This window comes from Xiphias gladius, chromosome 7 (assembly GCF_016859285.1).
Source record: "Xiphias gladius isolate SHS-SW01 ecotype Sanya breed wild chromosome 7, ASM1685928v1, whole genome shotgun sequence".
Classification (NCBI taxonomy): Eukaryota; Metazoa; Chordata; class Actinopteri; order Istiophoriformes; family Xiphiidae; genus Xiphias; species Xiphias gladius.
In genome coordinates, this window is record NC_053406.1 from 8,224,818 (window position 1) to 8,251,331 (window position 26,514).

A 26,514-nucleotide genomic window follows, 5' to 3' on the forward strand; every position below is an offset into this window, starting at 1 on the left:
CAGAGCAACTTCCAGTCTTTAGTGGACTGTGGCTGGTAGAGGTCAGCTTGGCCCTTGGTGCCAGGCATCTGTGGAGTAAACACAAGGTATTAGAGCTGGGGGAAGGGTATGCATGTGTGCATGTGTATGCGTGTGTGGGGGCGGAGGGGCACTCGATGTCTCTGTGGGCGTAAACATCACCTGGATGATTCCAGCACACCAAGACAGGACAGTATAAATGCACACAGGTGTCGGTGAACAGGCATAACAGGGGGACACACCTAAACTGTCTCAATCAGTTGTGAACAAGAAAGGCACAGACGGAGAGGAGTGAAGGCTGAGCTGAAGATTGCCATTCTTCACCCTTTGGAGGTGCATCAAAAAACTTTCACTGTATCATAGAGGTGAGTTTGGACTAAAGGAAGATCACTTTTGTGTTGAAATTTTTAATTGTACATTACTGTAAGAATGTGGTGAGAATTATTTCTCAGTGTGTGTAGTTTTGATACAGATCATTTCATAGGAAATAGGATTGTCAGTGTGACTGTTTTCAAAAAATAAAATTAAAAAAACTCTAGGAAGGGGGTTGCAATTAAACGGATCGGTCTAATTTCCTCTCATAAAGCTGGCTTGTACCTCATTAACAAAAGAAAGTATTTGCTGCAAGTGAGGCACCAAGGCTCATTAGAGACTTATTCCAGTAATCTCCCTTTTAAATCAAAAGTAATGCTAAATCCCTGCTCTAGCTGGAATTATTTAACAGTTACACAACACTTTAATAATGCAAATAATAAAAGTAGATTTCCATTGATTCTGATAGTAGAATAAGCCAAAATTATTTGCAGCATTATAATGATTTAAAGAGAAAGAAGTAGGTAGTTTTAATGATAAGATGAATAAGATGAATCTTAATGGCATTTGATGCAACAGAAGCCACACAGTTACTTAACTACATACTAGCCCAATTTTAGTTGTTTCCACTATAATTGGTTAAAAAAAAGGATGAATTTTCTAATGCTGCTCAGTGGGCTGGTGGAACATAACTGAAATTTAAGTTTAAAATTACCTAAAATTCAGTCTGTAATAAGAAAACAGTTAATTCCTAAATGTAAATTTAATACCAGTATAGATCGAACAGTCGCAACACATTTATTGTAATAACTCTGAGCCAGTGTATTTTGATCACAAATGTAACATCTTAATCACAGAAAAAATTGCACAATACATCCAACCCATGATTAGCAGTATAGGCACATTCAAAAGGCCTGTGTAAAGCCATTGGAGCATCAGTCCAAGGTAAAATACAAGAAAAAAAGGAAAACTGATTCAAAAAAATCCATTGTCCTTACATTTAATGATTTAATATTTCTAAACTGTTTTAACGATGGTCAATCTTAAGGTTGAAATGCTTTGACTCTGCCATGAAAGTAAGGCACTCTTACGTTTAAAGCTGTGTGGATGGTCTGCACGGGTTCTTCACCCTGGTCATTTCCATTAGTAAAACTAGCTGTTTCCTAGTGCGAAACAACAGTTTAAAGTAACTCGTAAGGCATACAATTAAAATCCCAAAATACCTAAAATTTTTTCAGCACACATCTTGTTACAGTATGAAAACATGATGAGCTAATGGTTTGGTGTGGAATGACTAGGTTTACTTCCAAGAGGAGTAAAGCCTCTCATTTACGAAGGAGTGCTATTATCAGATTTCTTTTGGCAGAGTGGCTGGATTTGAGCTTTGATGGCTGAAAACAAAACATAAATTCACTGCACTGATAGTTTTGTACTATTTCACACTCACTAACAAGCATGCCGTGATCCCAATGGGTAGGTTGCATGACTTAGCAAAAATAGAGGCCATACTTATTTGGAAACTTTCTGTGCAGCCAATACCTCCAGTCAACCGTCTGTCAAGCACCAGACTTATGAGAACTTAGAGCTTGAATAAAGTCAAAGATTGTTACGTCTGTGAGCATCTGGCCTTCTGACTGAGGTTGCCCAAATTATTTTAATGCCTGGTTTATTTTTGCTGTGTTGAAACCCAGCAAACAAAGATGATCCTTGTGTTGAGACACTTGCACGGGACCAAAATTCCCAAATTATGTGGTTTATTTAGAGCACTTATGTGTTATGCTTCAGTGCAAACTTTTGTTTCTCATTAACTTCAAGTCTTTACTGCATTGCTGCAACCACCCAGGATTGTAGCATTTGAGTGACGATTAAAACTGCAGTGGGACAGAGCAGCGTGGAACATCTGAGACTGTACATAAGCACAGTGAAACTCACCCATGACACCATGGGAAGAGGAGTAAAGAACTTGGAGAAGGGAAACAAGAAAGATGCCTGGTGTATACAGATGTAGGACAGGTGCTCATTAGAACTGATTATGATTTTTTTTTCTCTTTGATATTAAATACCATAAAAATTACGTCATTTAACAGCGTTCATCTGAGTTTCAGAGTCATTCCTTGCTAGATATTGCTGTATGTGCAATGTATTTTATTTGTCCTTGGCAAAATATGCGCTTGCATATCCCCCTTTTTTCATCTCCCTTTCGTTACCTGACAAGCAGTTTCATTGCAACATTTTGCTGTTTGGTTGTGGTGAATTATAGTATTTAAGGATAACTGACAGTTTGACAGGGCCTGTGACTGCCTGACTGGTTAAATAACAGGGACTGCAAAGCAAAGCCGGGCCCCATCAAGTATAATTGTTAATTGCATATTTTTTTTTAACTCTGATTGTCTTTTCAATGAACTTTATTGCAAATGTTCATAAAGACATTTTCTTCTTATTACTGGGGCCACAATAATGTGGTGGAGCCCCAAGTGCAGCGTCAAGTAAGCAATGATCAGAATTATTGATTTTAATAAATTTGCATTCAGTTAATTGTATATACTCTATTGGGGGATTGTTTCCTTCAGAAAATCATGTGTTTCTTAAGATAACTGCTTCATGACTCGTTTTCTACGATGTACTTATATGGTATCTACAGCTAGGTTCATAAGTATTTTGGCAGTGAGACAATTTTCGTAATTTTGCCTCTGTACACCACCATGATGGATTTGAACTGAAGCCATCGTGATGGAAGTGTAGACTTTCATTTTTATCTCAAGGGGTGTAACAAAAATATCACATTAACCGTTAAAGTATTATAGCCATTTGCATACATAGTCCCTCATTTTCATATGCTCAAAAGTAATTGGACAAACCAACATAATTATAAATATAAGGATTGTTTTTAATACTTGGATGAAAATACTTTGCCATCAGTGACTGCCTGAAGTCTGGAACCCATGGACATCATGAAATGCTGAGTTTCCTCTGATTAGATGTTTTGCCAGGCCTTTTTACTGCAGCCACCCTCAGTTGCTTCTTGTTTCTGGGTCTTTCTCACTCAAATACTCATTGACCTAACTGTATATATTTTTTCTTGTTTTATTGTCTATAGGTCGTGGGCTTATATAAAATGTTTGAATCCTTGAACAAACATATCCAGGACATTCTGGTGGAGCGAAGAAGCCGCAAGACCAGACTAGTTACCAAAGATGGTCGCTGCAACATTGAATATGGAAACATCAAGTACAGCAAACACTTTGCCTTCCTGGCTGACTTCTGGACCACCTTTGTGGAAATCCGGTGGCGTTTTGTCCTCTTCTTTTTCATTGCCTCTTTCACCCTCAGCTGGTTCATCTTTGGCCTGCTGTGGTACTGGATTGCCCGCAGTAATGGAGACTTGACATGGCAAAACCCCCCATCAGATCACATTCCTTGTGTTAGGAGTGTTGGGGGACTCACCACAGCATTCCTCTACTCTCTTGAAACCCAGACAACTATTGGGTATGGTGAGCGAGCACTCACCCCTCTCTGCCCAGGTGCTGTGGCCCTTCTCATCATCCAGTCCCTCATCGGAGCCATTATCAACTGCTTCATGTGTGGAGTTATTCTGTCCAAAATCTCTTTGCCTAAAAAGAGGGCAAAGACCATCACATTTAGTGAAATGGCTGTCATCAGCCCCAAAAATGGTTCTCTGTGCCTGTCAATCAGAGTGGCCAACCTACGCAAAACCCTGATGATAGGAAGCCAGCTCTACGGCAAGCTGCTGAGAACAACAAACACACCTGATGGGGAGACAATCATCATGGACCAGATTAACATTGACTTCATGGTGGACGCTGGGAAGGACAACCTTTTCTTCGTATGTCCTCTCACGCTCTACCACATTATCGACAAGAGTAGCCCTTTTTTCGAGATGGCAGTGGACACAGTCCACAAGCAAGAGTTTGAGCTGGTTGTCTTCTTAGACGGCACAGCAGAGTCCACCAGCTCCTCCTGCCAAGTGCGGACCTCCTTTATACCTCAGGAGATCATGTGGGGCTACAACTTCTTGCCCATCATCTCCAGAAGCAGGGAAGGCAAGTACAGAGTAGATTTCTCCAACTTCTCCAAGGTGGTGCCTGTAGCTACTGCACACTGTGCCTACTGTTTCCACAACATCAAGGGTCATCATCACCACTCCAGAGATGGACATGACAACCAGGCATTTGAGGTGATTGATATCAATGATCCCCCAACTGTCACCAAGATGTAAGATGGGAGACTGGTAGAGGTCTGTACATGTCAAAGACAAACTCCTCAAGACTCTAAAGGACAAATAGATGGTAGAGGCAGGTGGGCTAACCTAATCACAGAAGTAAAGAAACCTACTTATTCGTTATCCTTTTGTGTTTAACAGAGATAAGGAAGCTGTCTGTGGGCCAGGACAATCATTGTTAAGTATTTGTATGTAAAACCACACCTGCCACTGTCTACTGACCAAAAACCTGTTTCCAAAAGGGAGGCTAGGTCATGCAAGATGATGAAGCTACAATTCAAGAACAGAAACAGAAAGTTTTTCGAATTACTATGTGCTCTTGCTTTGAATGAAGACGAGTTGTTGTAATTTTCCTTTGGCCTTGCACATCATGTTTAGGAGTATGGAGAAGCAGAAAAAAAAACAAAGGAAATGTATTATCCTGTATATAAATCTTTCAGTTACTTGATGGACCAGTGTTTGGGGCCATGCTATTGTCACGGGTGAGAAAAAGATAAAGTAGTTGTGCAATAATTCATAATTTACGCTGGTGTAGACTGTCGTATACAGAGAGACACTTGGATTTTAACCACTAGAGTATGCTTTAACTATTCAGACACTGAGGCACTAACAAAGGGTTGGGCTCAGGGGCCAGTCTTTTCAAACAGTGGGTGATGTAGTTGTGGTTAGTGAAGACAGAAATGTGAGAGAAAAAAGCTCTCAGGAAACACTTAAAGTATGGCTGCATGTAGTTGTGATTGTAATATGAAAATCAATTATATTTGTGAAGTCTTTTTGTATTTGATCTCAGGAAAAATACACTGAAATAAAGGCTATTTTTGCAATCAAAAAAATGTCTGTGTTGTATTATTATTCGCTGTCAAACGATGCTGGAACTTCATATACGAACTGTGATCAAAAAGGTCAAAGCAACATAATGACAGGTGCCAACCCCTATCATGGCTTTTCATCTGTAAACAAAGTGAAGTTGTGACAGCAAACAGGGATCCAAACACAACAGAGTGGTAGTGTTTGCGAGATCAGAGCTGTTGCTTACTGCCCATTATTTTGCCAGCAGGTTCTAAACATGAAACCAGAACTCTCCATTTAGAGAAATAACAGCACATACTGTATGCTAGCATGAAGCTTTGACAGGTTTTGTTAAGGCAGACCTCCCACTACGACCTGTCTAATGAACTGCATATGCTTAGAGTCTTATGTGTGTGTCTGCACCCAGGGATGTTGCTATAGCAAATGACAGAGTAATAGGCAAAGCCAGGGTAAAAGATCACAAATATTGAGAGATATGCAAAATTACTCAGCACCATAAAGATGATACACGCTTCACTCTTGACGTTATTCACCGTATTTTTGATACATAATTCTTTCTTCATGGTTCCATATGCAAACTAATAGGGCACTTCACAAGGCTATGGCTGTCATTAGACACAGACATCATGCGTACACACTGGTTGTTAAATTGCCAATGCCTATCATTTCAAGCTGGGTTCAGAAAGAGAATTAAATGTCGGTTAGCGTGTTTATATAAAGGCAAAGACTGAGTAGACCTACATATTGATACATGTTGATACAGACTACAGTGATTTTATATATTATGCTCATGTGCAGTTTACATTTCATGACATTCAGTTGGGATTTGATATTTACATAGTGCATCATAAGAGAAGGATGTGGAGGCCGCGGTGGTAGATGGGTGTGTACATGACATGGGTTCAAGATCTGTCTCAGTCTATTGTCAGCATTGACATTTTTCTTATTTATAAATGACACAGTCACTCTCTGAACTTATCCAAGTGGTGCCAGTTGCCTAACCTTACTGAAGGTATATACAGTTAAAAACACATCCAAAATGACTGGATATAAATGTATAGAAATTTGTTGGAGATAAGGGCGAAAATAAAAACAAATATAATATAATGCTGACAGTAATGTACGGCTTTAGGTAAGCTTCAAGTGGTAGTTGGTATACAAAATTGCCCCGGTCAAAGTGAATTAATAACTGCCCTAAGGGATTCTTGCAGTGCAGCAGATGAGAGTGGAAGTTTTTGAATGTATTGATTATCTCCCAAGATAAGAAAGTGCCGGTCTGTAATGGTTAAGGTATAACTCTAAGTTTTTGTTTCTTTTTTCCTTCTAGATAGAGCCTGCGTATCTGGGTCTTTATTGTGTCAGTTTCTACAAACAAAGAATAGTACAATTCCCTTGCTCACAGCTTGTGCCCTTGTATGATCTGTTGATTCAAAACCTGATAGAACTGAAAAGGGTGGAAACACAGTTTGTCATTGTTTTTGCAACGACAACATGTAACTTTTAAACATCATGGCAAAAAGCTGGCATCAAGAAAAGAAAGCCTGTCAAAAAATGGTGCCTTTTCCTCACCCTCCCATACCTTCCCCTCCAGCCATGTCTTTCCATCGGAAATGATAAATGCTTTAAAATATACACTCAATTGCTAGATAATTAGGTACAGCTGGCTAAAACTAACACAGTCCTATGTTTTTCTACCCTTGTTAACATATGTTAAATGGGGCGGACAAAATATTAGAAACATCTATGACAAGTGTAACACAAGTATGACACCAAATATTCAACAGCACTACAAACTACAGCTTCTGAAATGACCATAATGTTGAATCCAGGCCTCTCTAAAACATTGAACATAATAACCTTCATGAAGATGATTTATTGCATGGCTGTTGTATTTAGACTGCATTAGGTGTACCTAAAGGAGAAGTGACTGAGAGTATATTCTCGTAATTTCCATAGTGCCTTGTCAAGATTAGTTTTTGCATAAATTTGATTATATAACAATCAGATATCAAGCCTTTAAAGGATGAGATGAAGTTGCCTAACTACAAACTGAAAAGCAGTCACTTAATCTTTCTGTAAAACACATGTAGATCCAGGTGAAAAAGCTACACTTCATTGTTAGAAAAAAACATAAGATTGTTTTGTTAGAATGAGTACATGCTTTGTTTGTTTCTTGATGCAGACACAAACAAAGCTGGCTTAAATGAGGAGGGGCAGAAAAGCAGAGGGTTAGAGGGGTTAGAGGTGCGAGATACAAGAATACAAGTGTTGTGCACTTTATATACAGCATGTAATTAACAAATGTAACACATTACTGATCACTTAAAGGAACAAATAAATACACTTTGAAAATGTGTAATGAGTTGCAAGAAATGTCAAAAACTTGAGGCAAAATAATTTTCAACACAGCTGAGACAAGTATTGTGCAAAATGTGCAAGTCACTATCGAGATTGTTGTGTACTTCTGTAGTTTCTCAAAATGTCCTGATGGAAAATAGAGGGAATCTGGTTTCATCCGTCCTGACACTCTGCTGAAGCCACAGGCAGGCAATGGAAGGTAACATGAGAGGTAAAAACATTTATTTTGTCACATTTTCCTATACAAAAGCCCTTTTCCAAAAGGTATTCATACATTTCAGGAATGACAATAATAATAATACATTGGTTAATTGTAAAATTATACACACACACACATACATATATATATATATATATATTTGATATCCAAAATACATTGCATATAGGAAGTAGCACAGATCCCTTTTCATTGATATTCATTGATAATGCTTGTGAAACATGGAAGTTAAGGGTACATTACAATAATTTCTTTATGCTACAAATTACATGTTCCCTTTTTATTTGTTCCTTTAAAGCTATAAATCTTCAGGAGAAGCTGGTTGTGGATATTAATACTGTTGGTATTATTTTGCATAAAATACCTGAAATTCTTTAATGCACAGGAAAAGCTACCAATCCTAGGGCATAAAATCTGACATAAAAAGTGATTAAAAATGGAAACAAACCATCCTAATCACATTTTGCATATAGAGTAAAGGAATCCCTGGCTGTTGGATTATGACTTAAGCAGGCATTTATGGTCTTTGGAATAAAAGAAAATATCTTGTGCACTTAGAGGCATTTAGGATGTTACAACCGAATTTCAGAAACAATAACAATAACAAGGAAACAAAAATGTTAAAATGTATTGCCCAAATGTACAGATATAAAAACGCTTAAATGCTGAACAAACTACTTAGCAGAAATGGACTTAAAAGGTTTGCATTTTTGACCGAGGTCAACTCGTATTAATTCTCTTGACTTTTTTATACTGTGTCACATATGAAAATAACTCTGCATAATTTATACAGTAAGTTGCTTTAATGCCTAGTTGACTGATGCTTATAAAATAATAAAAAATAGGTCTGACAAACGCACAGCGTTTGCGAATCTGAGGATTTCTTTGTTTCATCTCGTCATACTTTATTGGTTTTGTTCTCTGATAAACTACTTAGTCCCAAGTAATTTATTTTCAAGTGTCCATTTTCAGTTACTCTAAAGGAATACTTTTGCTATTAACAGCTTTGAACACCTGAAGATGGATATGTTTTGACATGGTACTATTACATGATGATGATGATGATGAAATCCTGACTTGAGATTCATGTGCATTTTGCCAGGCTCTAGATCAGTGAGAAACTAACATTCAAACACACATGCTGCTCTCAAACTAGGATCCAGCCCTGGTAAAAATGCAACTTGACTGTCTACTAACATGACTTACTGCTAAGCCACTTCTCTGTGCTGACCCATATGGTCCTGACTGGCCTACATCGAGGAAGGAGACACCGTGGCAGCCGTTTTTGTCAGAGTGCACTTCAAAATCAAAAATTGTCAGATTTCTGGTCAGACATGGAAATGATTTATGTATCTCACAATACATTTTTAAGATGTAATGCTGTTTCATCTTTAATGATTAGCAAATATATGGTATAAAACAGCAGTTAAGGCATGGCACTAACACTTTGAGAGTTAGGACTTTGGGTTATGGCATATAGTAAACCACCTCATTGTAAAAGTAGATGCACTCAGGGCATTGTAAGGTACGTTGGATACAAACAAACTAACTAACTAACAAACAAACAAACAAAAACATCCCCTTATCAACAAATAGCCTTGAGCTTTCTTGTGTAGATAACATCTACATAATCACATCAGCAAGAATGCACTTTCATGTTTTAGATTTAGACAGGTGCAGCAATCATGGTCTCGAGTGTGAAGGAATTAATTTCTCCATTAAAAGTTTTTACAAAACGAAAACATCTGACAAATTTTGATTTTGCTGCAGGGTATCCCTTTTACACGTGTTTCACAAACCAGAAGACATTCACATTAATACTGACATGGTCGAGCAACAAAACATCTGGAAATGGCATGACTGAAAGGCAACAACATGGCAAACATTTAATAGCCTAGTGTGTGGCCCCCTGAAAACATCTGACCTGGGTTGAATTATTGTCGCAAATTACTTCAATTACATCTTGACTATACTTCCCCAGCACAAATGACTCAACTGTACATATCGCCCATCTTGAACTCCACACATAACACAGAGAAAGCATTTTAAGTAACTGAGTTGACCCAGGTCAGCAAAACATACAGCGCTTCCCTCTCCGGCATTTAACTCTTCTCTAGCCTTCCAGTTTGGAGGATAAATAAAATTGTGAATGGCATATTCCAGTTGCCAAATTTCATTCAGTGCTGAGAAAAGTCCATCTCTTTGAGAGCTCCTCCTTATCCAGCGAATTCCAGAAGACTCTCCACACACATAAAAAGATGCAGATGGACAGACGAGCAGACAGAGACAGTGGAAACAGAAGGGTAGTTGTGATGGGAATAGGAAAACCACGACAAGGCTGTAGACGAGCGGAAAAGGCAGAATCTTTAAAGCATAATGTACATAATGTACTGAGGAGAATGAATATTGAGACCCATAAATAATAGGCCCATGTCTGGTACTGTAGCAGGTTGAGGAGGCAGACAGACTTGGATTGTTTCTCCTGTCCTCAGGCTTTGGTTTGGGAAGGTTTTGGGAAGGACACCTGTAGGTGCAGCTTTCAGGAGGTTGGGAAATAGAAAGGCACAGGAAACTCAGACGCACGTCCAAAGCACATAAACAAACAGTTGCTAGTCTTGTGAAGGTAAGTAGTATTCCATTTTGGAGCATAGCATCCAGTTGTTTATAAATTCTTACATATAAAAAAAATCCTCAATTTAATCATCCTTCATTTAGGAGCAAAATTTCTTCAGAGGACAAATGCCTCTATCAATTCAGTCTTCATCGGTTTGGCGTCACTAGGAGTGCAGATCAGCAATTGTGGACTGTGTTGTGGGGAGAGGGGAGGTTTTAGAGGATGGTGGATGGACAGAAAGGGGTGTTTTAATAGTAACTGGGCAGGTGGGAAGGCACATGGGTGTTCGGGTGGCGGGGAACATTTGGGTTGGGGTAGATGCCTGCAGTGGGCGAGCTCCAGTACGGAGCAGTGGGTCCAAAGAAGTTGGAGGAGGTGACGGGCATGGATGGAGGGTGTGGGGATACAAAGTTGACCTTCTGCTGGTGAGCGTGGTAGGAAGGCACATAGGCTAGGTCCGAGGGGTACTTATACATGGAGGATTCGGTGGGGTGTGGCTGCAGCGCCTGAGCAATGCCATGGAAGTCGAACTTGTAGGCGTAGCGCTTGCCGTGCACCTTGGTCATGATATTCTTGTCATAGTAGTAGCGCAGCGCACGGCTCAGCTTGTCATAGTTCATGTTGGGCTTGCTCTTGCGCTCGCCCCAGCGCCGCGCCACCTCATCAGGGTCCGTCATCTTGAACTCGCCATTGGTGCCCTCCCAGGTGATGCAGCCAGCGTTAGCACTGTCAGACAGGAGCTCCAGGAGGAACTGCCACAGTTGGATCTGACCTGAGCCTGATGGTGGCACAAAAACAGACACTGGTCAGAAGAGAGATGCAGCCTTATCCAACAAAGAACACAACCAACTACATTTTTCATTTTACACAGCCAGATGTCTCATTATCTGTCCAGTGAGGTAAGCAACAACTGCCTATTAATAGAAAATGCATTATAAAGACTGGAGTATGATCAAAAACGTACCTGGATTGGCTAGACGACTACTGGTGGGACCCAGAATTTGGTAAGGATCTGTGGACAAGAGCAGAGCTTTGTTGGCATACACACTGATTACTCTTATACACACACACACACATATATATATATATATATATATATATATATATATATATATATATATATATATATAATAGCATGTGACCTGTACTAATTAGTATGGAAGACCGAAGACAAAATAGAAATTTTGCCGGGCAACAGCTGATGGCATATTTTAATGACAGTAGTTCCTCCTCTTTACTGTATAATATCACAGCTTACGCTGAGTCAATAATACGTAAGATGCAAAACAATTAAAAATTAAGCGAATGTTATGTGGTCACATCTTGTTTAATGTGTTTGGATTATTGTGCTCTGCACACCCTCTAAACAATGAGCTGACCAGGAAAACCAATTACAAGTGCTAATGGATGTGTGGCTGAGAGGTAAGGGAAAAAAACCCCACTAATCACTAATAAACCCTCAAAGCTTGGTTTTAGAATGCATTATTAAATTGTTATGAAAACTGGCACAAAGGTAATCTGATACCCATCCTAAGGTTCATGACAAAGAAAGACACAGGTAAGCTATTACCTGGCTGAGCTCTGGGCTGCTCAGTGGACTTGGTCACATTCTGCGTAACCACCGGTGAGCCTGCAGAGAGAGACAATCAGGGAAGGACACACACACACACACACACACACACACACACACACACACACACACACACACACACACACACACACACACACACACACACACACACACACACACACACACACACAAAAAGGTTCAGAGAAAACATCGGTGGGGTGGCTACAGATAACCAAGCTACACATTTTGAAGGCAAGTCAGCAGAGGTCCAAAGTAAATAAGGCAGTAAGTGGTGGCTGGACTAACTTCTTCTGACTGTGTGTTCATGTTCTGACGACAGGGGCTTGTAATCTTTAGTGTGTCCCACATGTCTAGACTGTGGATGTGGATGTTGGAACTTCCACTAGTGTGATGCAGACTTAGGTTAAATAGTATTTGCAAATAATCTGGGTGTTTTAACCTGCACAGCATACCAAATGATAAAGTTCACCACATCAGATGAGATGTTGAGTCATGCCCTCTCTTAGCAGGTTACAGCCACCCATACATACTGTACCAGTATTGTCCACTCAAAAATACATGAGGATCTTTAATGATTTGTGTGTCCTCACCTTTGCCACTGTGCATGTTGTTTGACCATGCTGTCCGCCGTACAGCATCATATGAAGGGTCTGAGGAAGACAGAGGAAAGGAAGGAGGACAAAGTTTGAGTATATTTTAAAAATGTTTCCCAGTTGTTGTTTTTTTTAGGTTGAGAACTATGCACAACTCATAAAAGATCAGTGGATGTGCTTAAGTGCAATATAAAGCTGCAGTTGTCTGACCAAATCCCTGCGTGTTTAGTCACGTTACATTCTCAAAACCTGCCTGTGTGTATGTGACTACTGTAAATGGATCATCTCATTGTGTGCTAGCCAATCTCAGGAATGTAACTGTCACAGAAAAAAGCAATGAGACAAGTGTCAAATAGCATCAATAAATCTATCAAAATGTGGTTCAAGATGCTCTTCACAGGATATCTGGACATGGCAATGTGGTTTTGTTTGGCCCGCTGTGGTGGTTAAAATATAGATGGCACAATCTTTGACAGACAGTACAGTTGGTTGAGCAGCTTGCAACACTCTGACCACAAATAAAGGGTCTGATGCAAATTAACGTACAACAGATACGCACACACACACACACACACACACACACACGCACACTCTCACACTCATGCACACACAGCCAGACAATACATGCACATGATATTCACCCTCATCCCACCTCCCAACACAAGCTAATTTTAAGAAGCCTTGACAAGCAGTGGCCCAGCTTTCATGAGTTCTACCTGTTGTGCGTCTGCGGTTCAAGCCTGTGAAGATGACTGAGTGTGAAGTTGGACGGCTTCCAGTAGCAATCAATCCCTCTGACATAAGCGGATAAAACAGAGGATGCATCGTTTGCTCGGCAAATGTCTCACAAACACCCTGGTATACTCATAGTGCACCTGGCCAGCACCCTTGATGGTCTGTATTATTATGGGCTAGAACAGCTCAGACAGGTGCAAGCATAAAGGGAAACATGGCGCATATTGCGGCCAGATATGCGTTGTGTGAAAAATGCTACTCGCACTGTTATCATGATATGTAAATCTTTTTCTCAGCAGTGTGTCTCCCAGGGGGGAATGGATAGAGACAGTGCGATGGTGATGACAGAGGTTGTTTCTGAGATCAGCAAGCTGTTAGAAGGTCAAGAGGCAATCCCGTTTCCCATCAGTGTAGAATGAATTTTTGAGAAGCTGGCTTATTGACAATCAAAGTTAACAGTTTGAATCCATAGATTTGAAAATCTTAACAGAGAAGGAGAATGAGCAAGAGTCGATTCTGTTGCAGCAAAGTGGACACCACATTATTTTTTGAATCAGGTCAATAGCTAGCCAGTGTAAATTCTGTATGAATATGCCATGGCTAATGAAGAGGGTCAGGTCTTCATCAGTACCCGAACGTAGAAAATGTGCCTTCTTGACCCACATGACCTTATACAGCCACACCAGAGAAACTTCCAGCAACATCAAATTTATCATCATCAGCAGACACTGCATGTCCGGCCATTTCTAAATACTGTACAATAGTGCCCTCCTGTGGGTGAGAACATATTGGCATCCTTGTTTCCCTAAAATAAACAAATAATAGAGTACTCTGAACTGAACTCCTTATTTCTCCTTTCGGCACAATTGAACTTTAGATTCTAATCTCACTTCAACCATGAAAACAAAGTTTGCCTGGTAACCTACCACACAAGTGTTTTATTGTTTTACTCATTTCATAATCTACCACTGAAAATGTAAAAACACTTCAAATCCAATTATGTGCCTTGTGCTACTTTCAAAGGATGTTTTGTTGCCTTGTTTTCCCTTTCCCTACTAGCAGAATATCATCCAATGGGAAAAGTTCCTGCTGCTTATCGCTTCACTAATTTCTAACTTTTCACAATTTAACCCCTGATATTCCAGCAAAGGGCCCATTCCTGCCTAAAGATGACAAAAGCGGCTCTTGTCTCTGTGACTGGGAAGAGGGATTTTTTAAAATTCGAGAGAAATGCAAGACAGTACAATTGACGGTTTCAAAACATAAATAAGGTCAAATGAAAGCTATGAACTTGCAGCAAAGCAGGAAAAAATGAATGAACCGGCATATGATCAAATGAAAGGAAGAAATGCGGGTGTAGTAGAGAGAAAGACAAAAAGAATAAGAAGAGGGACAAATACCAAGTGGGCTGCCGTGGCTCAGCGGGGCTGTCAGGTTCAATCTGGTGTTGGCCGGCAGGATAGCCAAGGAGCAGTGACTGGGGGAGAGTCCTGGGAGACTTGTGTTTCCTGCCTGCCTTGCCTGCAGACAACCTCTCTTTGTTTTACTGGCCCTTTTTTCCCCTCTCCTCACCCCCCCAAATCCAAGCCCCACACTCCAGCCCTCCATCCCCTTCCCTCCTCACCGAAAAAGAAAAAAAAACACAACAGGGCTACCTCCATCCCCAAACAGGAGAGGATTTGGCGGGGGAGAAGAAGAGACAAATGAAGGCGAGATGAGAGACAAGGTTAAGGAAAGAGAAAGAGAGATTATTTTGAAGCAGACAAATGATGATGGAGATGGAGTGAGTGAGTGCATAAAAAGGAATGAAAAAGAAAGAGAAGAAGAAACTTATGGGAGGGAAGAGAAAAATAATGAAAGAAAAATAGAGTCAGACGAAACACAACTTTGGAATTTGAAAAGAAAACAATGGTAGCAAACCCAGCTACTGTCTGGTATGGGCTGGAGGAGATGCCCAGTAATGTGGGCTCATCCACATCTTTTAGATACCCTTAGTGTAGCTGTTGGCAGCAGATTACATTAACCTCCACAACAATTTTTCCCTTTGCCAACACGCAAGTAAGAATAGAGACAGATTGTGCCAAAAAAGTCTCAAAACGCACTGCAAAACTCAAGGTTTCACCAACAGAATCACTCCGTTTTGGGTTTAATTGGACAGAGGCAACAGTGGTGAAGTGGAAGTGAAAGTGCAGAAGAAGGAAGAAGCAGCAGATGTAAAATGTACAAAGCCCAAGTGGTCGGGGGTACGCGGTGCGAGCCAGCCACACAAACGCAGACACAGACCCGAATGTGCACACACACAGAGCCGCCTCATCCCCAACCCCCCACCACCCCCCTCCCGCCTTCATTTTTCCAGGCCTCGCTCTGACTGCGACTTGAGCCAGTTTCCACTCTGGTCTGGGGTGTGGTGCACGCTCCTGGGAGACTTCAGACTGCAGGACCAGTTAGTCAAAACAAGGCCTGAGTGCTAGACAGAGAGGGAGAGAGAGGGCCAGAGAGACAAAGACAGTGGGGAGACAGTGGGAGAGAAAGAAAGAGCAACTGTGCATAGAAGGTGAGAAAGGCAGAGAAAGAGAGGAGAGTAGAGAGTCAAGTCGTGGACTTTTTTAACCCAGAATCTGAGCCAAGGAGAGAGACCCAGACAGGATAAACGTTTTTAATACCCGTAATACAGGTGCTTTAAAAGCCATCTGTGTGAGGAAGGAGCCATAAGAGGAGGAGAATGATGGCAAAGTACAGGAGTTATACACAGTGAGGAGGCAGTGGGTGCACCAGAATAGAGAAGCATCACCTGAAAAAACACTTCAGACTAACAGGGGACAACAACACTGCTGCACACACGAACATACACACAATAAGGCCAACAGTTGTGTTCAACTTTTACTAGCTGACCATTATCAATGTTTTTTTTCCAAAGCGAGGAGTATGAGAAGTCATAGATGTACAACAGCTTGTGCACATAATGGCACACTTCAAGTTGTATTGCCACTTTGACGTGGCAGCAAAATAAATACATTCACAGAGGTGAATCATCATCTTCCCTCATTCCCCGAGAAGCGGCGGAGAATATGAGTCCTGATTGCTGCGAATTATAACGTTCCAAAATTTCATAGCAGCACCACAAACTAGCTAAAAACTTAAAAAAGGTGCAAAGACTCAGCACAGGAGAAAAAAAGCCAGAAATGTATCCAATAACCAGAACTGTCCATGTATTAATGTAACACCTAGAGGTACAATATACAGCTCCCAACATACACCCTCAAAAGTAATGTCAATGCATACTGCAATACATGCTGCAGTAGGACATACAGGAACTCACCCACACACACATGCCTATCCACAGGCAAAAAGTAGACACAGACACTAGATACACACAGAGAGCCACACACACAGATGCACACACACACACACACACACCCTTTCATAGCTGCTGCATTCCGTGTTTTATATGCTCTCTTTTATTCATAACATTGCATTTTACACCACAGAGTCTGGAGCAGATTAAGGGTTGTCTCCTGCTGTATGCTCATGCTTACTCTACCCCAAAGAGCCTGTATGGTATTTGACTGTTCTCAAAAGGCAATATGAACTTGAACATCTGGCAATGCTGATCTGTGAAAATGTTAATAAAGGCTTCTCCTGAAGCAAGACTTTTTTTATTGTTGCGTCACAAATTCCCAGCTACAGTTTTTTCTACTTCATCTTGTTTCACTTTTTCACTTAATTTTGTATAAAAGTAACACTTCATAATATTTAATGTGGTTGATAAGTTTAGGGGTGAATAGAAATATTTCAAAACAAAGTGATAAATGTAAATTTGGATGGGCATCACTCATCTTTTCATAATTCAATGACAAGTCACCCTGTACCTATATACCGGCTGGGATCACAGGACACAACTAGAGGCACAGTCGGTGCTACAGGAGCCCATAATAGAAGTCACCTCTTGTGAGAGGGAAATGCTGTTGAAGGGAGTGACGCTCTATTCCTGCCAGTCCAAATACCTGGCGCTGAGAACCAGGAAGACCGGGGTCGGGGGTGACCGAGCAGAATCTTATCTGGCCTGCCCATTGGTCTATTGGTATTGAAGCCGGGCGTGAACAAGTATGTGGCCTGCTCACGCTCACCGCTGGGGCAGATAGAGAGAGGCAGAGGGCATTCTCGGACACTTATCAGACCTAGTGTTTCCTCTCCTCCTGCCTTGATAGGGCCCCTCATCCTGTAAGCAAGGCTATCATTGTTATTGCAGACCTTTCTCCCGTCTCTGGTGGTGACACCATATAGTCGATGTAAAGGATGTGTAGCTTTTTTTACAGATAGGCAGTGCAGCCTTTGCCTAGTTCGTGTTGTGTCAGCACAAAATAATGTTTGCAGAGTGAGAAGGTATCCAAAAGAAAAAGACAATCATCCTGAGCTGCTGTAGGCATTGTTCTTAGAAACTCAGCTTGGCTTTTACAAGACTTTTTACTAGTCAACAGTCCAGACACTATAACAGGTCTCGTTTGATGGCTGCATTTTTACTTTAGTATAGATTTGTCAGTGTAAACACAGATTCAGTCATTTTTGGTCAGCTTAGACACTTGTGAACCCCAATCACCAAGAATCTCGCATGATAATAATGCAAACAAGAAACCCTTCTAATTATGTCTTTTAGGCTTACATTCACGCAATAGTTCCTATTTGTTTCAGGTAATGTAAATTTTAAGACAGAAGTGTCAATACCTTGAATAAAGACTGAATAGGAAAAAGAAAAAAAAAAATAGAATAAGTGATACCTGAAACTGTGTATTAAGATGAATAGTTGTGCAGGCCCATGCCCAGTATTCACTGTGTCACACGTTTGAACTGAGGTAATGACCTATTTTGTGTTTGATAGACAGTGAAGTAATCCCATAAAAGCTGCTACAGATGGATTTTTAAGTGCAAAATGTGTAAAAGTGCAAAGTGACAAGAAGTGGTAAGTTATTATGATGACAAAAGCCCCTCCTCTCCTCTTAACCTTTTGTCATCCTCTCTGACATTAATACACTTGTAAATATAATATAATAACTCCAGTCTGCTCTGAAGCAGCCAAGCAACTTTTTCGGCCATGTTTGCCGTACTCGTTGTTGTTTCAGCACCTGTCTCTGATGCCTGTCTTTCCAACAAACAACCTCATTCACATGTCTTAATGTCCCGCTTCTTTCCCATAATTGGTTCATTCACAGACTGTTCTCACCCCTACTGCTGTGGACAGAACTCATCAGCACACTGCTTTTATTCTTGTTGTTAATATGCCTCTATCCCGAGACCGCTCCTCTGAGCGTCGATGTGCCGTCTCAGTGTTCAGGTAGCAGTTTCTGAATGGCATGGTCTGCCGTAGCAGCTTGGCTCATATTTTTTTAACAACACAAAAGGCGCACCTGACCAGAGTTTTGTCAATGGCCAACACTGACTGCATGTGCTTTGGATTTGTGTGAGTGGTCTTGTATTCTCAAGTGTGTGTGTGCTTTGTGTGTATCTGTTTGCATCTGCTTGTATGAAGCCGGCAGGTACTGTGAAGCAGAATTAGCCTTTTTATAGTTTGATGAGAATTACGTGACTTCTCATTTCTCACCACACTCCCCTGATATAAAACAGTTACACCAGTCCTAATAATAAAATAATCCAAAGGTACAGATGCATAAAGAATAGAAAGAGAATAGAAAACAAAATGTGTTCCTACCCTCTTTGGCAGCCAGACGTGGTGATGGGTCTGTGTGAGATGGTGTATTGTAGGATAATGATGAGCTACCTGTAATAAAATGAGATAATGCATAAAGAGAAATGAATGACACCACAAACAAGCATATTGCAACCTGGGTAAGAAATATACTTTTCCATGAATTCTTACACAAGAGCATCCGGAAATTAACAGTAAATATTATACATTATTGCACTTAAAAGGTTCAACATTGGCAGTACGACTCTATTGTTGTTTGTTTATAGAGTAAGCGATCTTCCACATATTTACAGGTGTGAATCTGTATATTTATCATGATGGATTTTTTTATAAAGGAAAGTGTAATTCAGAGTAACCTTAGCCTGGATTACAAAGAGCTTAAAGGATGTAACAATAGCCAGCAGGTGGCAGTAAAAGGTTCAGCTCGCTTACTGCACTATAGAGCCCTTTTCATTTCTTGAATTGTGTTCCTGTTTTGTCTTAAAAAATAATCTCAGAAGGAAAATAACTCATGACACATAAATCTAGTCCCAAATAAAGAAAAACCAGCACACAGTCAGTCCTTTAAACGTAGGAAAAACCCCGTAGCCTGTCGGCATTTTAACGGCAAACCCTACTCCTGAATAATAAAGTCAGGGAGGCAAGACTCTGCATATGGCTGCCTATTCATTTCACCTTATGGAGCAGAACTCTGCGCTGCATTCCTCCACTTACACAGGCACCCTGGGCGGCACCAAAATGCTCTCTTAATTTTAGCTGCCCCCAGGCATAAATCAGCGAGTGGAAAAACAGACCCAAAAATGCACAGAGAAAACACAAGAGCAGCTACTACATGGGGAGTGTTAAGATTTAGCACTAGCTTGGCTACGGGGAGCTGCTGAGTAGGGAAGATACCTTTTGTGAACGGAGCAACCTAAAAAACAACAATAACAAAATAAAAAAGAAAAAAACTCCAGAGAAAAATTAAATTTGTGATGTGCTTTTCTTGAGATCTCATGTAAGATTCTTACCTAACTCGCTGTGCTGCTGGTGGTAGGATTGGGGGGTGAAGGGGCCCATGGTGGCAGACTAGGGGTCTGTTTTTTTAGGGGGTGGCTGGGGGGTGGGGTGGAAGTGGGGTGCTCCACAAATGTATTCTAACCTCCCGACACCCCACCCCTCCCAGTTTTACCTTCTCCACGGCACCCCCAAGGCTCTGGGTCTAGTTTAGAAACCTGGGGGCCTCAGAACAGGGGAGCCATTGTATGAGGCAAGGTCCCAGCTCAGCAATCAAATGCAGCTCCCCGTACAAAAATAATTCCACACGCAGAGTGTAAGCGCACAGGGGCACGTGAGCCACGGAAGCACCCTCTTTCGAATGAGGGAGAAAATGTAAGAGAAAGATGAACAGACTGTCAGCAAAAATGAGGGAGAGGGAGAGAAGTAAGAGGAAGAGGAAGAAGGGGCTGTTAACCCCTTTCCTACTGTGTCCCACATATGTGGGCTGACCCAGACAGGCAAACAGGCAGCATTGCTGAGAAAACCTCAAACCATCCCACAGAGAAATGCAGGACTGCTGTATGAGAGAGAGCGAGATTGAGTGAGAGCATAGGGAGATACAGAGAGAGAGAGGGAGAGAGAGAGAGAGACACCACAGCTGACAGTTTGGTGGAGGGAGTCTTGGCTGTGCTGCCTATTTATTTGGACGGCCTCTTCCTCTCTCAGAAAACAAACATGTCCCGGTAATCTGACAGCACAGTGGGAGGACTGGCCAGTGTTCAGCCTCTAAGACCCTCACTCTCTCTTCCCCTCTCCAGTCACATCTGCTCAGAGTCTGTTAGATTACATAACATCCACAAACAATTTTCTTTTCTGTCCTTCCTATGACTGATGGCTCTTTCAAAAGGCCCTGTCCTCCAGTTTGGCACTCCCATAATATTGACAGAGATCTTTCGGGGCTTGCTCAGGATTGTGACGGACCTCCATCGGGCCCCTGCTGTTTATTCTGTAGAGCTATTTGATATCATCGCCTCAAACATGTGGTCTGAGCTTTGTCAACAAACTGAGGGTCCCAGTCACCCAGTTTTGGGCGTCTTGCCACCTCAAGTGGGCTAAATGGACTCCAGCCAACAGTAAGTCATCCCTTTAGCTTTGTAGGATAAAGCTGCAATGGCTAGCCCCACTGCCTGCCTTACATAGTGCACATGCGAAATTTCGAACAGGACCTCCAAACCACAAAGTATTATTTTGTCATTTCCTTCCAAAACCACCCATGTGAGTGTTTTCTTAGCTGACGCCCCTACTGTCCAAATTACGTTATTTGTCAGCAGTATTGAGAAAGTTATAATGTAATTAATTACTAATGTCATGCTTCTAATTTAAAAGTAATTACATCAATTAACTAATTCTCAAGCACAAAATAATCAGTCACATTAATTGATACTCAGCCGTCAGCTCCATCAAAAGTGCCTTTAAACAAAAAAGCCTACACACCCACACATCTCATACGCCGTCCTTAACGTGTACAAGTAGAAAATTAGCCTAAGCTTTGGAGGTGTTTTCTTACAATCAACAGCTAGCTTATCGTTAGCCCCGGTGACTGCACTTCAGAGACACATCCTCACAGTGAAGCTGCGCCCACACATCCTCCAGCCTAGCCCCATTTCTTATATCATTGTTGTGTACGTTACTCCTTAATTTGATCACATAGACCTCTCAGCGATAAATACAAACTTAAAAAAAAAAAATCATTCTCGCAACTGTCACCTAACTAACCCTGACCAAGTGTTTTAGTTGTTTAAGTTAAAGGCCAGGGTATGCTCGAAAAGAATTCGTTTGTATGACGTGTCGTCAAACCTGTCATGTCAGAAGGCAAAAGTGTTTGTAGCATATTTTCAGAGGGACCTGAAGCCATTCATAGTGTTGCAACCAATTGCACACATACTAATGTATCAGATGTAGTTGGGTAAAGAATGAAAAAACTTTACTTTCTCACCTCCCCACACCTGACCGGTCACCGCATGAAGTGGGTGTCAAAATTCAGATTGGAAAGGTGTGGGGGCGACAGGGTGTCAGATGCTGTTCAGCCACTTTTGTTGGAGTATAGTGGCAGCAAACAAACCCTAACCATTTGTTTGCCATGACCTTAATCTTAATATATTTTTCAAGGTTTTGCACACTTGCTCAATATTCAGGAATTCTTAACTGGCGATTGGGTTCCCAGTACAATTATCATGTACTGCTAAGCGAGCTAGCTTCAATTACAGCTGAACTCATCTCAGTGTTTACATGAATAGCAACTACTTATTATCCCACCTCCACTTATGCTAATGTGATATGTACATAAATTCTTGTAGTGCTAAGTGTCTGAACCCCAGCGATCAACTCAGCAGCCACAGACTGCTCTGTAATGGTGGCTAAAAGCAGACAGCTAACAGTAAAAGGCGCAGAGCCAGGCCGCTGAGCCCCTCTGCACCAGTGATAATCTGCCAATTGAAAGAACTAATGCAAGGGGAGCTCAATAAAAATGTTGTGAGAGGAGAAAGCGGAGAGAGAGTGAGTGAGAGAGTGAGAGAAAGAGAAAGAGAGAGCTCTCCAGTCCTCCTTTTTCCCTACTCAGCCTTCGAGCCCAGATGTTTATGGTCTGTATAAACTATTGAGGGCTCGAGAATGTCCCCCACTCTGGAGCGAGCAGCAGTAGTGCAGAAGCCCAGACTTATCACTCTCTCTCTCTCTCTCTCTCTCTGCGCCTTGACTCCCTCACTGTAAATCCATCCAGACACACAAGCAATGGCGACAGCTGGGAAACAGAACTATTGCTATTCTCCAAAGGCACTCAATCATGACCACCTCGGACTGTTTCCACACACTTATAAAAAATAGTTAACCCCCGACGTTTTTTTTTCTATCTCACACTCGCATTCAATAACTATTTCCCCTGCTCACACCCTCCCTCCCTTGTCCTCAAATAACTACTGTAAAGGCTATCTGTCAATGATATCTTTTTTCATCCAATTTCTACCATTATGTTTCTTTAGATCTACAGCAGATTTTTTCTCAGTTCTCTGTCTCTTTACTTTCCCTCCTCACTCCCTGCTTTCATTTCTGCCTTCTTCCCTCTCTTCTTGCATCTCTGTGTGTCAGAGGATACAGTCTCTCGTTGTCTGAGGTTTTTTGCTCCGCTCTGTTTCCAGCACATGTGGTATCAAACCGACCTACATGGGTGCGATAAAGCAAACAGTCCGCGGTCCCTCCCTGACAGACTAATTTGAACAAATTCTCAAATTGCACCCAAAATTGAAAGCACATTGGGGTGCGGGCGGCCATCACTTATAAAAATCTGGATAAGTGACCAACAATGAGGCCAAAATAATGCATGGGCAACTACCCTTGTTACTGCAAGCAGCTGGGTAGCCAGACAGATGTTCAGATTGTGCCCACGGTTGCACCAGTGTGGTTGTCTGGACGATATTTCTGCGCATGACGTGGCAGGAATGTTTTGTTATGGTATGGCTGTAGGGTGGAGAGGTATGTCCCTGCCTCGTGCTGAGTGTACATACAGGGCTTAATGACTCTGAGGACTGTTAACCAGAGGTTCAATAACTAGAACCAAATGCTCTCTTGATGCACACAGATGTGTATGAAATGATTGCAGTACCCGCTTGGACCATCCATCTTTCGGAGGAGAATGGGGGGTAATATAGTAAAGAGTGGTGAATAGGGTTGGAGGAAGACATCACATAGCTTGTAATCACTAATACTTCCAGGGCTTGGCTCAGCCTTTCCCCTCCCTCTCTCTTTTTCAGTATTCTGGAAGCTCGGCCCAGCTCCAGCTCTCGTGAGTGAAGCCAGAGGTCTATTTTCTGGACGGGGTTACTCCTCGTCTATGATTGTGTTTGTTTGTGCTGCAGGGGGAGAAGAGAGAACGGCTTTGGTTTCCAAATCATCAGCCTGCAGGGTCTGCATGAAGCCTCAACCCTCCTCCTCTTACTTCTCCTCCTCCTTCTGAGTCTTCCTCAGACGTTAATTTACCAACATGGTTCCTCTTGCCCTTAGGCTCCCAGCGTCAATAATACACACTGCTCGCTTCTCAGAGAGCTGCCCCGAAACAGGTCAGTCAGTCCAGGCACGGGACGGGAGCATTCATCTTTTTGATTGTTGGGAATGGATCCAAAGCAATTTCAACTGGCAAGTGGAGAGGATTCCCAAGACATCTCTTCTGTCTCCAAAACACACAAGGTCTAAATCAAAAAAAGGACAGCAATGGGCAGAGTCGCGGTGCAGCACGCCTAAGCCGTGGCTAAGTCCCGCAGCCAGTGGCCATGATGAAAACTGCTCTACGGAGTGTGCCCAGTGGCGGTCAGACAGATCCACCCGCTGCAGCGCTACACAATGAGGCTGTTATACTCATGACAAGCATCTCTCTCTGCCCAGACGCTGTGCACAGAGAAAACTGTTGACACCCACAAAATACAGTTCCCATTACATCACGCTGAGGCCCATCACAATTTTTTGGGAGTAATGTTAAATTTAGTTGAGCCATCAGTCACTCCACCCAACGTGGTGTCATTAAATTCTGCAGAAGCAGCTCTCACTATGTTATAGTACAGAATGCAAAGAATTCAAAGACTGGGACAAATACTTTTTTGTATGTCCACCAATCGCATGACTAATGATCTACTTATTTCCATCGTAAACAATGGATACAGCTATTGTCTTAACTAGACATCACTGTGTATTCAAACCAATACCAACACCAGATGTTACATCTTGTATTGAAATGCAATTTACATACTGCCTCAGAAAATTGGCTTCATTTCCCCGCTGAAACATATGAAGTAGGATTGCGCTGAGGAACTCTTCAAAGGTAAGAGGCTCAAATTTAGTTGCCTCCGTTGCAAATTGCAGATCAACTTTCTTTGCTGTGCTGAACACACAGGCCTAGCGTGATTCCTGAGGCAATGCACCTGGGCTTCATCTTTCTGTGGACCATGTGGAATAAGGCGCTGCAAAGTGTAGTGGGGGATGCAGTTGATGGTTATCTTGAGAGGGGAAAGAAACCCTCTTGGTTCCACAGCTCTGCTTAATACTGGGTAGACATTATAGAGAAATGAATTTCCAGTAAGAGCAATTTCATTGTTTATTGATGGTAATATGAATATAGTGCGGTGACAAAAAAAGGTGGCATTTTGTTTTCCTGGGTTTGGCATTTTTTGACTCTCTCTCTTCTCATCCAAAAGCAGAGAAAAATATATGAAAAGAAGCTTGTGTTTTGATTGAAAGTCGATTTTGACTTTGACTATTCTTTGGCAAAGATGGATGCCAGTACAGACTTCAGCCTGGGCACAAACAGCATGTACAGCAGGAATAAAAAGAGCACAGTGCATCAACATTACTGTCCTTGTACTGTCCTTTTTCTGTCAAATACAATCATTATATGCCGATAATTCAGTATTCTGAACAATTTTCTTCATTTTTGTATTCTGTTTTCTATTAACAAATTGTCCAGCAATTTTTGTCCAATATTTGTTCCAGTAAGCCATTAACCAGTTACGGTACAGTGTTCCTCTTGATTTGCCTGTTTGTTTATTCCTACACTTAATTTGCACAAAGTATACTTACTTTCCCTGAGGTAATTGAGATGAGAGAGAAGCACTTCGGCATTGTACATGGTGGTGAGCCGGAAAAAGTCGTCCTTGCTCATCTTGCAGAGCTCTTTGCCGTCTGTGTTCTGAAACATGGCTGTGTCGATCTCTAACAGGCCATACTCCTTGATGGCCCACTCTAGCCACTGGCGCACATGGTCCTGGGACCACAATGACGGGTCTGCAGAAAGACAGTAGAATTGAATTGACTGCAAAAGGATTGGATGTGAAGAGATAACGCTGAGAGAGTCTCATATCTCTCTAAGGTAAAGGGGAGGGGAGAAACGATCAAATTGGAAGTAGGATTTTGGATCAGTAGCAGACCTTTTTTAGTTAGTTGTAAATGTTATTTTCCATATTTAACCATATGAATCAGGTGTGTTTGTGTTGAATGACACATATTAGGTTTAAGGTAAATCAAAGAAACTTTGCAATACCTTTTGCTTTGTACCATTTGGCAACAAAGCAGGCTAAAACAAAGGCATTTTCGAGTACTATTTGACCTAAATTCTGCTATAGTGCGCAGCCAATCTGGAAAACCAAACCACAAATTTACCCCTTGTGGTTGGGGAGTGGCCTCCATGTGGAGCTCCAATTAGGTTAATAGACAAGTGGCCCTTTGCATCAGTTTAGCACCAACACTTGAATAGCCTTTATAATGGAAAATTTATCAAGGCTCAATTTGATTTTAATTAAAGGAAA

The 26,514-nt window shown here is 41.5% G+C and overlaps 2 protein-coding genes across 7 annotated transcripts in view; one reads left to right on the top strand and one right to left on the bottom strand.

Moving 5' to 3' along the window:
- Positions 1-257: 257 nt before the first annotated feature.
- Positions 258-5,354, top strand: kcnj1a.1 (potassium inwardly rectifying channel subfamily J member 1a, tandem duplicate 1). The gene is made up of 2 exons (XM_040131037.1): positions 258-383; positions 3,428-5,354. The coding sequence occupies exon 2, from the start codon at positions 3,446-3,448 to the stop codon at positions 4,565-4,567; it is 1,122 nt and encodes a 373-aa protein (XP_039986971.1). The 5' UTR covers positions 258-383; positions 3,428-3,445; the 3' UTR covers positions 4,568-5,354.
- Positions 5,355-7,622: 2,268 nt separating this feature from the next.
- Positions 7,623-26,514, bottom strand: part of fli1 (Fli-1 proto-oncogene, ETS transcription factor) — a 33,322-nt gene continuing 14,430 nt past the window's right edge. For all 6 annotated transcript variants that reach the window (XM_040130459.1, XM_040130457.1, XM_040130461.1 and 3 more), the window contains 6 exons: positions 25,790-25,993; positions 19,193-19,261; positions 12,751-12,810; positions 12,140-12,199; positions 11,534-11,581; positions 7,623-11,347 (listed from right to left, as the gene is read on the bottom strand). In XM_040130459.1, the coding sequence (XP_039986393.1) occupies positions 10,818-11,347; positions 11,534-11,581; positions 12,140-12,199; positions 12,751-12,810; positions 19,193-19,261; positions 25,790-25,993 (971 nt within the window). In that variant the 3' untranslated portion in view covers positions 7,623-10,817. The remainder of the gene's footprint in view (positions 11,348-11,533; positions 11,582-12,139; positions 12,200-12,750; positions 12,811-19,192; positions 19,262-25,789; positions 25,994-26,514) is intronic.